This window comes from Lipotes vexillifer, unplaced genomic scaffold (genome assembly GCF_000442215.2).
Source record: "Lipotes vexillifer unplaced genomic scaffold, Lipotes_vexillifer_v1.1 scaffold147, whole genome shotgun sequence".
Taxonomy (NCBI): domain Eukaryota; kingdom Metazoa; phylum Chordata; class Mammalia; order Artiodactyla; family Lipotidae; genus Lipotes; species Lipotes vexillifer.
In genome coordinates, this window is record NW_006778796.1 from 4,638,110 (window position 1) to 4,652,810 (window position 14,701).

The following is a 14,701-nucleotide window of genomic DNA, read 5'->3' on the forward strand; positions in this document are numbered from 1 at the left end:
CCCCTGCATCGGCAGGCGGACTCTCAACCACTGCGCCACCAGGGAAGCCCACTGGCTATTTTCTATAGAACTTGAAAACCTCTGCTGAGGGAGGATGAGGGATTTAGAAACAGTAGATCACGTTGTATGAAAACCGTTACTGCTCTCCTAAAATTCACATTTTAAACACTGAGTTGAACGAGTTACAGGCCACTTAAAGAAGAAACCTTAGAAATCAGAATTGACCCTGGTTATACAAATAGGATCCATCCCCAAGCACCTGCAGCCTTAAAGCGATTTGTGGGAGGAGGGCTTTAAATTCACAACCTCGACAGGCCTCGGTTATGAACCGCTTCTTTCCTGTGAGAAACCTGCCCTCCTCTGCAACTTACAGACCAAACCTCACCACACTGGGTTTGGTGACCGAGGAGCTCCAAACAAAATTAAACAGGCTACTCTGATTGCACCGTCTCTCTGGATGATTTGCTTGTCCTATTTCAAACAGCCCCAAATGGCAAGATTTAAATAAAAGTCAGGCTATTTAGCAATAGTTGATCCTCTCTTTCAGTATGGATTTTATGTCACTTCACCTCTACCCAGGCCTTCTTCTGGCCTGGAGGAGGATTCTAGGGGTAGACTTGCATAGCCCCACCCCAGAAAAATGCCAAACCTTGCAGGCTCCTGTCACACTGGCCTTCCTTAAGTGACTAGAATGTGCCAAGGTGTCTGTGCCTCACTTGAGGCCTTTGCACATGCCGATCCCTATGCCTGGAACGTTCTTTCTTCTGCCCAGACCCCCTCCCTAAATCCCCCTACACCACCTGCACACACGCTCGGTTCAAAAGGCAGTTTCCCAGAAACACCTGGTCATCACCCTTTGATTTTTCCTTATCACACAACCTTGTATATTTCCTTCACCACCCTTACCACAACTATAATTATTTATTGTTTGCTGTGTATTATCTATTCTCTCCCTAATAAACAGTAAGTTCCGTGAGTCAGAGATGAGACATGTTTTATAATTACTTTATAGTCCGGGCCTGACACACAGCAGGCACACAAATATTTGTTTGGATTAATCAATTAATTAATTAGTTAAAACAAACAAATTGAAGGCATGATAGGAACTTGGTGGGGAAACTCCCGCTGAGAAGCTTTGGGCTCAGCCCTGGAGCATGAAGGCTTTGCTTCACGCTACATGAGAGGGAAGCGTTTAGGATATCACTTGTCTCCCAATTTCTCTGGGAAAGTCTTTTTTCAAACTAAAAAAAAAAAAAAAAAATCAACCCTCTGGTCATGATCTGGCTTTTTACAAACAGGCCCCTCCTACAATAAAGGCACGTCCCGCTCACATGTGCTTCAACTGCCATGGTCCCCAGGACAATGCCTCCTCCTGGTAGCTAACAAAGCAGTGCTGGGCTATGATCTGGCATCCCCTCTAAATCCAGGGACTTCCCTGGCGGTCCAGGGGGTTAAGACTCCGCGCTTCCACTGCAGGGGGCACGAGTTCGATCCCTGGTCAGGAAACTAGGATCCCACGTGCCACATGGCATGGCCAAAAAATTTTTTTTATTTTAAAAATTAAAAAAAGGGAATTGACTTCGGGCAGAAATGTAATGAAAATACGAGCACAACCTTTGATAGGTAGTTATCTCTTTATAAATTAATAAACTGGCATTTTGACATTAAAAAAAGAAGCCTATGCATTTTATATTTACCAAAAAACAGGATTTATGGGTCATAAGAATTAGATGGCCAAGGGTATGTTGACAATACATATATAAAACCTTTAAAATGTACATACTACTCGACCCAGAAATTCCAGTAATAGGAATTTATCCTAAAAAATAATCATGAATGCAGGAAGTCTGCATATAGTACTGTAGCACTATAAAAGCTGGAAATATCCAACAATATGGGATTGAATAAATAACTGTAGTAATCCCTATTAATAAATACTCTGTAGCTTTTCAAAATATCTTATTGAATGGAAGAATACTGAAGGACATGGTAAAAGGGTTCATCATCTGCTAACAGCAAAAAACTGATTATGACTCAAGATTCCAAAATGCTAACTGTAGTTTTTGGGTGATGGGGTCATGTGTGATTTTTATCTTCTCATGTTTAGCTGTATTTTATAAATTTCCTGTGAGAGTCATAAATATACTTTGGGAAATGTTTATTTAAAAATAAACTGCAGGGCTTCCCTGGTGGCGCAGTGGTTGAGAGTCCGCCTGCCGATACAGGGGACGCGGGTTCGTGCCCCGGTCCGGGAGGATCCCACATGCCGCGGAGCGGCTGGGCCCGTGAGCCATGGCCGCTGAGCCTACGTGTCTGGAGCCTGTGCTCCGCAGAGGGAGAGGCCACAGCGGTGAGAGGCCCGCGTACCGCAAAAAAAAAAAAAATAATAATAATAATAAACTGCAACCAGTCACAAAAGGACAAATACCATGATTCCACTTATCTGAGGCCCTAGAAGAGTCAAATTTATAGAGACAAAGCAGAATGGTAGTTGTCAGCGGGTGGGGGAGGGGAGAATGAGGGGGTATTGTTTAAGAGGCAGAGTTCAGTTTTGCAAGATGAAAAGAGTTCTAGAGATGGATGGTGGTGATGGCAGCCCAACACAGTGAAGGTACTTCAATGTCACTGTACACTTAAAAATGACTAAGACAGTAAATGGTATGTGTATTTTACCCCAATTTTTTTTTAAACCAAAAAAACAAAGAAAAATTTTAATCCGTAAATCATAAGTACAGCTGGGTCTAGAGGTGTCCTAGTTATTAGGATTTTCAAGAGACAGGAGCAGAGAAGGCTGAATTTGACCTTGGACCACACAGCATCAAACAAGACAGTCTGTGTGCCTGCCAGGCTGGCGTGTGCCTGGGGATGAGTTGGTGTTGCCTAGTCTCCTGGCTACGGCGCTGGCCATGGCATTTCCTGTCTCTTCCTTCACGAGCGTGGAGTTTTCTCCCTCTCCTGCCAGCGTCCCTCGCTCTGATTCTAGATGAAGGGCCGAGCTGGCTGTCCCAGAGGGGTGACTTCCCCCAGAGCCTGGCTACAGGGACTGCAGGGGCAGGAGGGTACAGGAAAGACTCCGGCCACGTCCTGCAGAGACCATGGGTTAAGGGATTTGCCCCCAGCGACCTTCAGCTAGCCGCTGGTGGAGCCAGGCCAAGAAAGGAATCTGACCCCCAAGTCCAGACAACTCGCCTGTCCACTGCAGAATGAAGAGAGGAGGGCTGGATTCAGTGAAGAACACTCCACCTTTATTCACCATGAGGGCACCGGCGATGCCCAGTTCCTGGAGCTGGACCCGAGAACCTCAAGCTTGTAGAGCCTCGGGCTGAGGGCTAGATGTGGCCCGAAGCTGCATCTTCACAGCAACAGGGAGTTGGATGCTGAGTCTAAATATCTAAAATGATCATACACATACACAGGAAAAGGAAGTTTTCCAAGAAATTTGGGGTTACCAGGGCCCGGGAAAGATGGAGACCAGTGCTTTTCTTACCTGCTGTAGGCACGCTAACATTATACTGAGGTAAAATAAATAGGAAGGCAGTCTTGGCGGTGACCTGTGAAATAGAGGGAAAAAGTTCCACATTAGCTTCTTGTCCACATCAAAAGAAACAAGCAAAGCCTGCTACCAGCCCTCGGGCCACGCCTTTCACATCTCAGACCCCCAGGCCTCTCCAATGAAGGGTTTCACCTAGAGCACAAGTTAGCACCATTTGTTTTTTTCCCATTTTCTTGAATGACATCCCTCCCAATACCTGCACTAAAAGGAAAAGAAACAATCCCAAGTCCTGGATGGCATCTAGACTTGTACTCGCTGCAGATGGAATACAACAAGGTGTGCTCGGCCGGCCGAGAGCTCACCAGCAAAGGGTACAAATCTGTCTGCCATTCATTCATTCATCCATTCATTCATTCAAGTGTTTATCAAGTTGGTTCTAAGCCCTCAGCATTGGTGAGGTCAGAAACTAACAGAAGATAAGGTCACAGCCTTCCAGAGGTTTCCAGAACTTAGGACCTAGCCGAGGTTCCCCAGCACGCTGGCTAACTGCACCGTGGGCGGCAGCCCGCAAAGTCTAAACCTGAGCCTCAGAAACAGAGAATTCCAGCTGCTAATTTCACATATGCCCTATTGGGGGGCAGAACATAACACTCCACACTGTTGGTCTGTTTATTTCGAAAGCTGCCTTTAAAATCTTGGTTGTGCTGTGGAAAAACTGAGGTCGTCACTCGGTCATTAATGGCCAGCTCAGTCCTCTTGCAGCTCAGCCTGCAGGGGAGAGACTACAGGGTGCAGGATTCGAAGCTTGGACTCAAGAACCGACTGCCTAGGTTCAGACGCTGCCTCTGCATTTGCCCACCTCGCAAAAAGGAGCCGTGATCTTACACCTGGAGCTTCACTTCCTGTGTCTCTAAAAGGCGGGATACTTGTGGTACTCCAGCTGGTCTGGGTGGCGATGGCCCAGCTGTTAGCATTGTTTAAAGCTCCCCAGATGTTTCTGACGTGCAGCTGGGGCTGAGAAGCGCCCCCACACGGTTCTGGAGCAGGTGCGGAGGCCAGGTGAGGGGCGGCCAGACCCCAGGTCTTTTCTGGGAGGCCCCTGGGGACACCTCATCAGTAGCGTTACTGGTTCTCCTCTAAACAAAAAGATGTGAAGGGTGCACTGTGGGTGTGGAGGAAACGCACTGGACTGTGGCAAAAGCAGCAGAGAAATGGTTGAATGATGCCTCCCGGCCCCTCCACCAAACGCTGTACCATGCTCAAGGCACAATCTCTCCTTCAGTTTTATTCTTTTAAGCTGGTGGGCTGAAGTGGACCTCTGGGGGGTTCTGGCTGAACAGTACCCCTCTGCCCCTTCCCAACATACCAGGACTTCCAGAGGAGACACCTCTCCGCAGCTGTGTGTTGTGAGGGTGTCACTGTGGTGACCACGGCCCTCCCAGGAGGATACAGGGAGCAGACCCTCTCCCCAGCCCATCAGACCCCCTTCTCCTGGGCTCTGAATCTTGAGTGGGGATGGAGGAAGAGCTGGTTAGCCCTGAGTGCCTTCCAGACTTTTCTGCTGGGGTTCCCACAGCCTTGCCCTGGAGCACAGACCCCATCACCTGTATGAACCCCCCGACGGCCTCCTGAAGTTGGCCAGAGTCCACTCCTAAGAGACATCAGAATCCCGTGCGTAGAGCGCATTCGAACCCCAGCCAATTAACCCTGCCCCTCGGGGGCATCAGGGAGCCGCCAAGCTCCCCAGAGCAGCCCACACGTAGCCCAGCCTGGGAGCCCCTCACGGGAGCCCCACCCTCAACAGCCTCGCAAAGCAGGCCTCTCTGGCCAGTCACTGTCTGTATCCTCCAGAGAATTCATTTCATTTAATCAACTTATGTTTTAGGTCAATGTTTATTTTAACTTCAAGAGAAACATACTTGTTAAAAAGTGAAACAATTCAGAAATACGTAAAGTTAAAAACCAAATATTCACTCTACGGTCTTGGTTTTCCTCTCTCCACACATGTATGGGGTCAGCTCTCTGAGAGTTTTTCCCATGCATTTCTACACTTGGAATTTCTTTCATTTTACTCTGACATTATAACTTGGACTGTGTTTATGCCACTTGACAAGAGCTACAACTTTCTTTTCTAATTTTTTTTTAACTGAAGTGTAGTTGATTTACAATGCTGTGTTAGTTTCTGGTGAACAGCAAAGGGATTCAGCGATATATACGTACATATACACATATATAAACATATACATACACATATCTACTTTTTCAAATTCTTTTCCATTATAGTTTATTACAGGATATTGAATATAGTTACCTGTGCTCTACAGTATGACCTTGTTGTTTATCTATTTTATACAAAGTAGTTTGTATCAGCTGATCCCAAACTCCTAATATATCCCCTTTGGTAACCATAAATTTGTTTTCTATGTCTGCGAGTCTGTTTCTGTTTTGTAAATAAGTTCACTTGTATATTGTAGATTCCACATATAAACAATATTATATGGTATTTGTCTTTCTCCTTCTGACTTATTTAGTATTAAGAGCTACAACTTATTAAATACTATTTAAATCACTTTCTTAGCTCTGTTAATCAAATGGTTGTTACAGGAACATAAAGACCAAGGCACAAAAATATTCAGAGTACATGGAAGTATTCAGAGTATAGTGACACAGAAAACATGTAGGTCAACCTTTCGTTTACTGATGTCAACGTAGAGATAAGTGGTTATATAGTAAAACCTTCCTATACAGACTAGTGCTTTTCATTACTGTTTCCCACAGGGCTACCCCTAATGTTTAACACCGAAAAGCTCGGCCAAATAAAACGGGCTCACTGTTAAAGTGTACACAGATGTGTGGACTTTTTTTTTTGCATCCTTTCTTTTTACTGAAGAAGATTTTAGAAGATGGCAGTTAATAAAGGGCACAAAAAAATCACAGAGATGTACTAGTGGAAAAAATAGACAAGATAAAACTAAGAATGCCACTGGCTTCTTTAATTGGTTAAACGCACAAAATGTAACGGGCAGAAAGTCTGTTTTATACAAATTAAAAAGCTGTGTTTCTAGACCTAGAAAACAAACATGGTTACCAAAGGGGAAAGCCAGGGAGAGGGGTATAAATTAGGAGTTTGGGATTAGCAGATACACACTACTATATATAAAACAGATAAACAACAAGGACCTACTGTACAGCACAGGGAATATATTCAGTATCATGTAATAACCTATAATGGAAAAGAATCTGAAAAAGAATATATATATGTATAACTGAATCACTTTGCTGTACACCTGAAACACAACATTGTAAGTCAACTACACTTCAATTAAAAAAAAAAAAGCTGTGTGCTTCCCTGGTGGCGCAGTGGTTGAGAATCCGCCTGCCAATGCAGGGGACATGGGTTCAAGCCCTAGTCCGGGAAGATCTCACATGTCACGGAGCAACTAAGCCCGTGCGCCACAACTACTGAGCCTGTGCTGTAGAGCCCACGAGCCACAACTACTGAAGCCCGCGCGCCTAGAGCCCGTGCTCTGCAACAAGAGAAGCCATCGCACCACACCGAGCACCACAACGAAGCCCCCGCTTGCCACAACTAGAGAAAAGCCCGTGCGCAGCAACAAAGACCCAATGCGGCCAAAAATAAATAAATAATTTTCAAAAAAAAGCTGTGTTGTTGTCTCAATTAGTCCCAAGTCAGATATATACACACCCACAAAAATGGTATGTGAGGTAATGCTGTCCTACACAAGAAGTTGTACCCTGAATTAAGGGAAACAGCTATTGACACAGGAGTTAACACAACGGAGCATCAGCCTGTAACTGCTGGAAGAATAATCCCCCTTTTTTTTTAATGAGGACAGCCGTTTGGCATGTGGGCTGGACAGATGTCCTTGGCCTGGCCCTGCATATCCAGTCAATTCTTGTTACTCCCAGTCGTTCTGTTCTGGAAGTTACCGTGATCCCAGCGACAAAGGACCACTGCTCCTAGGGGTTAGGTTCCTAAAGGCCTCTGGTCCATTTCCATCAACCAATCAACATGTAACCTTGGTTTACGTGTGTTCCTGTTGAAAGACGCTGTATGGAACGCAGGCTGTTGAAGTGTGAACACTGAACCTGTGGCTCGCACCTGAAGGAAGCCCTTCTAACAAGCTTATGTTCTCCACCAGGCCCCTCACAGCCTCCCCATGCTCAGGATCCCGAGGCGGCAGCCCAGCACCACGCGTGAGGGCCATTTTATAAGCAGCCAAGTCATTGACAAAAGGCACAAAGATGCAAGAACGTGGCACTAAACAGATGGCAAAATGCCCACTTGCTCACAGAAGGAGCTGGACCAGGAAGGCAGAGTGTCGCCGGGTTCCCCTTCATCCGGGGACATCTCGTTGGGTGAGCCACACGTCTCACTGCCCTGTGCACGTCCACAGGTACCGCAAAACCCGGGGATCAGGTTCTGAGGTCACATATACATGTCAGCGAGCAGCCCCAGTGCACACACAAGAGGCGCGGAGAGTGAGGGTCAGCTGTCCTGCGGCAAACCCAAAGGCCAACGAGGGCCGAGGTTTTTTTGTTTTTTAACCTTTACTGAGGTGTAATTTACACACCATAAAATTCACCCTTGGTAAGTAGACAGCTTTATGCGGTTTGTCTTTCCTCGTTTTTAAACTCTCCCTTCACTGGAATGTAAGTTCTAAGAAAGTGGGGATCTCACTCATCTTAACTTCAACCCACTGCCTGCAACACTGCCCAGAAACGGCCCATGCTCGGCAAGCACTTGATAAATGCAGACATGATTAAGCAGGGGAGCCAGTATCGCACTGTCACCTGAACCTCAGCTTGTCCTCTGCCCTCATTCATTCCCCTGTGCATGTTCCCTCTCTCTCCCTGGGGTCCGTCCCAGTGCTGGGCACGTTGCAGGTCTCTCATAAATGCCTATTTGATGAGCGAATACTGCAAGCAGCTATAATATTTAATAACCGCAGACGAATGCTTAACAAATGCTCTCTGAACATGATTCTAAGAGAATAGGACCTGGGACTCTGACTAAAGCAAAGAATTTGAGATTCCAGCATTTTTCCATCCCTACGCCCCTCATCGTAGCAGAAGAAACCATTCCAAACCGTGCAACCTTCTTTCAGGGAGCTGTGCTCACTCCCACGTTACACGTCTCATTAAGATAATGTCCATTTCCCTGTTTTATCGATGAAGAGGCTGAAACTGGGGCACAGAGAGGTCCCCTCCCCAGCAGGGCCTCACAACTTTACAAACAGAAAAGACAACATTCAATTTGATTTTTTAAAACTGTGTTCCAAAAACAAATTTAGGAGACACACAATACGGCACATAAAATAGAATGGTGATCTAAAACAAAAGCAGGAGAGGACAACCAAAAATATGTATTGAAGGCAAAGGAGCCGGAATGAGGCTGATCCACAAAACCTCATTCCAGAAAGTCCAACTTGTTGGCTAAAGGTCCCCAGAAATTTGGCCCTAAGCTTTCTCGAAGCCATCAGGAGGAGGCAGGAGGGATCAGCTCCTGGATTCACCTCGCCCATTAATTAAGAAAACAAGAAAGACTGCCCTAAAAAAGCAACTCTACTTTTCCAGCACAAAAGCCACTCTCTGTGCTTTAAAAGGTCCTCTGGCACCCCGAAGCTTCACTCCCAACTCTTCCCAACCTCAGACCAGGGACGAAATGGCCAACAAGCCCCCCTCTGCCAGCGCTGGCTGGGTTTGTGTAACACAGAGGGCTGAGAAACAGGAGCCTATTAAAAATGTCATTCCAATTATTTCCCATACCTCTAAGGCTATTGATGGAAACATTATTGAGTTTAATAGCATTTTAAATGCCTGGATCAGTGGGTGAAAGGTTAAAAGTGGAAACATGCTAATACACTAATGCAAAGGAGAACACTAAATTACATAGCAGGGGACACCACACACACATGCACGCACACACACACCCACACACGCACACACGCGCACTCACACACACACACAGAGGAAGCCTCACTGAACTTTTAACTCAAACAGGGCATCAAGCACAAAGGCAGTGACACCGAGCATGCCTGTGTAGCCATAACAAAACCAAAACCGTTCCACATGCCATGTTCTATTAGGGGCACATGAATCTGAGCTCTCAGTTGCAGCTAGACCAAGGATGCCAGTAAACAGCTGCTGCCAGAAGAGCATAGTAGACTTGGACTCCAGTCCCAGTTCTCTGGGGGGGCAGCTGGGAGACCTCAGGCAAGGCATTTTACCTCTCTGGACCCCAGTCTTCTCATCCATGAACAACAAAAATAATGGCTGTGAATGTTATCAAGGGTTTACTCAGTGCCACGCACGTTTCTAAGTGCTTTACAGAAATTACTTCATGTAGTTCTCACAACCACCCTATGAGGCAAACACTCGTAACATTCCCATTTTACAGATAAGCATAGAAAGGATCAGGTGGTCAGAACGGATGTCCTTAAAGGTCCTCTCCACCTTCAGCTCCAAAAGGCTATCATTTCCTGGTTCCACTCCCTGTCAATGCCAAAAACACAGCCTCACACTTACAGCCTGCTGAGAGGTCTTCCCACAAGTTTAAAATATATTCCTGCTTCTGCAGGTTGTGAAGATGAGGCCCAGGTGTCATCTGTATCCAACAGGGAGAAAACAAGGCCTCTCAAGTCAACCTGCCAGCCCGCAAGCCCCAGATACCGGGCACACCTGGGCTTCCCAATACCCCAATCTGCCCTTTTACACTGCAAGCTGATATCTGGCCACCAAAGATAAGAAAGGAGAGATGTCACGAAGGCAGTCTCATGGTTTTCCTGGTAAGCAGTATTTGACCTCTGGTTTGGTTTACTGTTTATTTCTTGGCCACATTCACGCACTGGTCCTTGCAAGGGGCTGCGCTGCAAGACCACCCACCAAGGACAAGAGAGGGGAGGAGGACCCCTGTTCACAGGCAGCCCTGCTCCAAACTGCTCGGCACCATGAACAACGCCTCTCTCACCCCGGGGCTGAAACACAGTCCACGTGGCCAACCCGGAACCCCTCTGACTGAGAGATGCTCATGCCCTGGTCCTCAGGGGCACAAGTAGAGCCAAGTGACCTGTCCCCCTCTCCAGGCCCAGCCTGCTCTCAGGAAGCCAAACGACCCCCACTCAGAATTTCCCAAAATTGATTTTGCATCTTTCTGCCCAGGCGGTGGATAGAAAAATTTCAGTCAGACAGGAGAACGTTTAAAAGTCATGCCTCTCAGGCTTCCCTGGTGGTGCAGTGGTTGAGAGTCCGCCTGCCGATGCAGGGGACGCGGGTTCGTGCCCCAGTCCGGGAGGATCCCACGTGCCGCGGAGCGGCTGGGCCCGTGAGCCATGGCCGCCGAGCCTGCGCGTCCGGAGCCTGTGCTCCGCAACGGGAGAGGCCACAACAGCGAGAGGCCCGCGTACCGAAAAAAAAAAAAAAAATTCACGCCTCTCACAGGTATAGAGAACAAACTAGTGGTTACCAGCAGGGAGAAGGAAGGGGGGAGGGGCAACACAGGAGCAGGGGATTAAGAGGTACAAACTATTAAGTATAAAATAAGCTACAAGGATATATTGTACAACATGGGGAATATAGCCAATATTTTATAATAACTATAAATGGAGGCTAACCTTTAAAACTTGTGAATCACTGTGCTGTCCACCTGTGACATATAATATTGTACATCAGCTATACTTCAATTTTAAAAAACTGCAAAAAAAGAAAAAGAAAAAAAGTTAAAAATAAATTTAAAAAGTCATGCCCAATTGACAAGGAAGGGTTTTTTTGGCTTGTTTTTTCTTTTTTCTTTTTAATAAAAGAGTCTTTCAGCCCTTCTCTCCTGAACTATTGGCTTTATGAGTTGGGCTGGTCACCTGCACACACCTTTTTAGGGCCAGTACTTGAGGTATGAGGTTTGCAGCCCCACTGTCACTCAATAAAAGGCAGATACAGCTGAGACAAAGATGCTTTTCATGCTTGCTTCCTGAAATTTTCCGTCTGGATGACCAGGGGCTGGCGGGGAGGGCCAAATGCCTGCAGCCAGGGGCAGGATGCTGACAGGACCTTCTGGGTGGCTTTTAGCAACGTTTGGAGATTCAGTTTTCTCACCTGAAAAACTGTCTTAATGTAAGAACTAGGCAAAGCTACCCAAACACACAAAACAGATTCTCTACAAGCCTGTGTTCACCAGGCCGAGAAGACTCCCTATTAACGGTCACGACTGCAGTTTTGTATCGGATTAAAAAACGACACTGTATATTTATGAGAAAAACCTGTATCATCGGAGCAGCCGCAATGCAATGATAGTGCTTGCTTTAGGACATTCATTGGTTCCAAGGTCTAGACTTTATTTTGGGATCAAGAGGAATTTAGAAAGGGTCACTTATAGAGTTTTAAAAATCTCTGAAGTTGAGCTTTTAATTTTTTTTTTTTTTTTTGGCCTCGCCATGGGATCTCAGTTCCCCACCAGGGATCAAACCTGGGTCCTCGGCAGTGAAAGCACCGAGTCCTATTGAACTTGACCTACTATGTGCCTTACCGATAGCCTTAAATACCTACATTCCATGTAATAAATATACTTCTCTGGAGGCCTTCAGATATATACACTCTCATCTGCTCCCTCAAAAAAGAGCCCTGGGTCAATATTTCAAATACTCTTACTTGATTATATATTTCACCCCCAACCCCAGGAGCTTTCCCCTTGTTTGGGTGGGTCAGCATACTCATAAACCATTCCTCACAAGAGCTAAAAACTAAATAAAAATAAAGAAGCGCTTGGTCATTAAAATTTTTTAAATAACAACAAAATAAGGAAGTGTTCACACAAAATAACTTTTCAGAATGTCAGTGTTCTTAAAATGTGCTTCTCTTGCACCACATAGCAGAGTTCAGATTCTTTGTGGATATTCCTAAAATACCCACATGGGTCAGGACAAAATATCTTTACCTTTTGGGCAAAAGCCACCTGTTCAGATGCAATATGATCTTTAAAATAAATTAAAAATCAACAAAGAAAAAAGAAAGAGTTTTGGAGTGTAGAATTCTAGGCTCCGAGTGATTTTTGGAGGGTTCCGATTAAGTAACATTTTAGATTTCATTGCAGCAAAGGAACCACGGCACCAATACATCACAGGTCGTCTGAGTTTCAGTTTCTAAAGAAGTTTAACTCCATCAGCACAAGGAGGCGGACAATTCTAACCAGCACAGATGTGTCTGCAACGGCCAGGCACTGATCATTGGCAACTGTCAAGGGAGGCTGCCAGGCATGGGGGAAGCGAAAGAATTATCCAGGAGCTCTGAAGAGCCAGGTAGCTGGACCAGGCGGGGCCCAGGTGGATTTGCCTTCATTTGCTTATTTACAATTTAGGAAGAAAAGAGCAGGCAGACAGTGATCGACGGCCACCGTGTTTAATTATTCTCCACCATCTGGAAAGTTTCCTACTCAGAATATCAGCACGTCCATCCCCAAGTTCTGACGGAAGAGCCAGGCATGGGGAGCAGCGCTTGCTAGAAAAACGAACTTGAGACGGCAAAGAAGCATCTCCAGGGGCCACCAACCAGGCCCATCAGCGGGGCAGAGGCTGATTCCCACGGGAACCCTCAGATTCCTCTCTGGCTTGTGTCGGGCACATGAAGGGAGGGCCCTGACCCAGGCTGTCCACCTCTGCCCACGCTCAAACTGAGCAAACTAGAGCAAATACGCGAGTTTTTACAATACGCCATTCCTCTGGCATTGAGGATGTGTGATCTCTGCCGTCCCGTATCTGCACACCCCTACCCCACTGAGGGGTGAGGGATTAGGTGACAGGTCCCAGCAACGGCCTCTGTGGTGCCACCTCATGCCAGCCTTACCTTCCACCCTCTCAGGAAACTGAGGCCAGGCCGGGAGCTCTGCTCTGCGCATCCTAATTCTGAACTGCCTCTTTCCCACTCTCACGGGACATGCCTTATAACCCCGCCCTGCGCAGGCATCCCGCCTGTTTTGCCTGAGTCTACAAAGACCAGTCAAAGACCCCCTGCAGGAGGGCACCTGAGAGAACTTAATGGATGATGATTGGATTCAGGTGAATTAAATCAAGGCCATCAAGGTGAATAAAAAACACCCAGCACTCAAACATCCCTGTTTGTCAGCAAATAATATTCACAAGGGGATGTTCCAAATTGCCTTCAAAGTGGAGAAGGAAAATAACAACATAAAAGGCAAGAGTTCCCAGAAAAATGTGCTACAGATGAACAGAAAATACAAATCGAACCCCAAAGGCACACTTTGCCGCAGGAGTCCCTCCATACCCCTCAACTGAATAAATAAAGCCCAGGCAAATGCTGATATCTAGGTTACATGCTGTATTCTAAGATACTTTCTCTCTCTCACACTCACACACATACGCACACTCAGAAAAAGCTATATATGTTAGTACAAAATCTCATTTTACTAACTGAAAGTGGTATTTTAAATGACAGCTAAAAATGTGTGGTGTTTCTTCTCTGCCCCGGAGGCCAGCCTCCATCACTGCCTCTCAGCACCCCAGGAGGCTGCCTGTGACCTCACACAGGTGAAGGCAGCTCAGGAAGAAAACCACACCTCAGGGGGAGAGGCCAGACCACGTCTGAACTCACAGTGGGTCCTCAGAGGTTGACGGGAGGCTGCAGGCACCCTCATCCGACGCTCGTTGTGCAACGCCCCATCCGCACCTGCTGGTGAAGCCAGGCCTTGGAGCAAGAGCCAGGGGCGCCCCACTCTATTCCAGGGGGACACAAGAAGGAACAGGAACCGCCAGGGCCACCAGTGACCTTAAGCTTTGGCCGAGAAGCACAGATGATCTCCTTGCAAGACAAACACATAGCAAGAGGCAGGAGGGGAGGGTGTAGCACACAGGCACACACAAGGGGGCGGGGGACTCCTCCCTGCCGAGGCCTGGGAGGGGGGACAGCTCTTCAGCCACTGCTCTGTACCCACACCCTAAGGTAGGAACCAAGGCCGTGGCCTGCAGAGGGAAACCACCCTGGGTACTGTTTCGCCGCCTCCCTGACTGAGAAAGACCACAGATCTGCCATCCTAAAAAACCCAGGCCCCGCTCCAGAGTCCTCCATGACTCCCTGGTGCCTACAAAGGAATTCAGGACCCCTGCCTGGATCCCAGGACTCCACAGCTACCCCACCTCAGGTTTCTAAGCTTTGCCCCTTCAACTCCCAGACACAGGAATG

The 14,701-nt window shown here is 46.9% G+C and overlaps 1 protein-coding gene across 1 annotated transcript in view; it reads right to left on the minus strand.

Annotated features, from left to right (window-relative positions):
• Positions 1-14,701, minus strand: part of TRAM2 (translocation associated membrane protein 2) — a 76,213-nt gene that overhangs the window by 32,292 nt on the left and 29,220 nt on the right. The window contains exon 2 of the mRNA XM_007451928.1: positions 3,488-3,551. Coding sequence (XP_007451990.1) covers positions 3,488-3,551 — 64 coding nt within the window. The remainder of the gene's footprint in view (positions 1-3,487; positions 3,552-14,701) is intronic.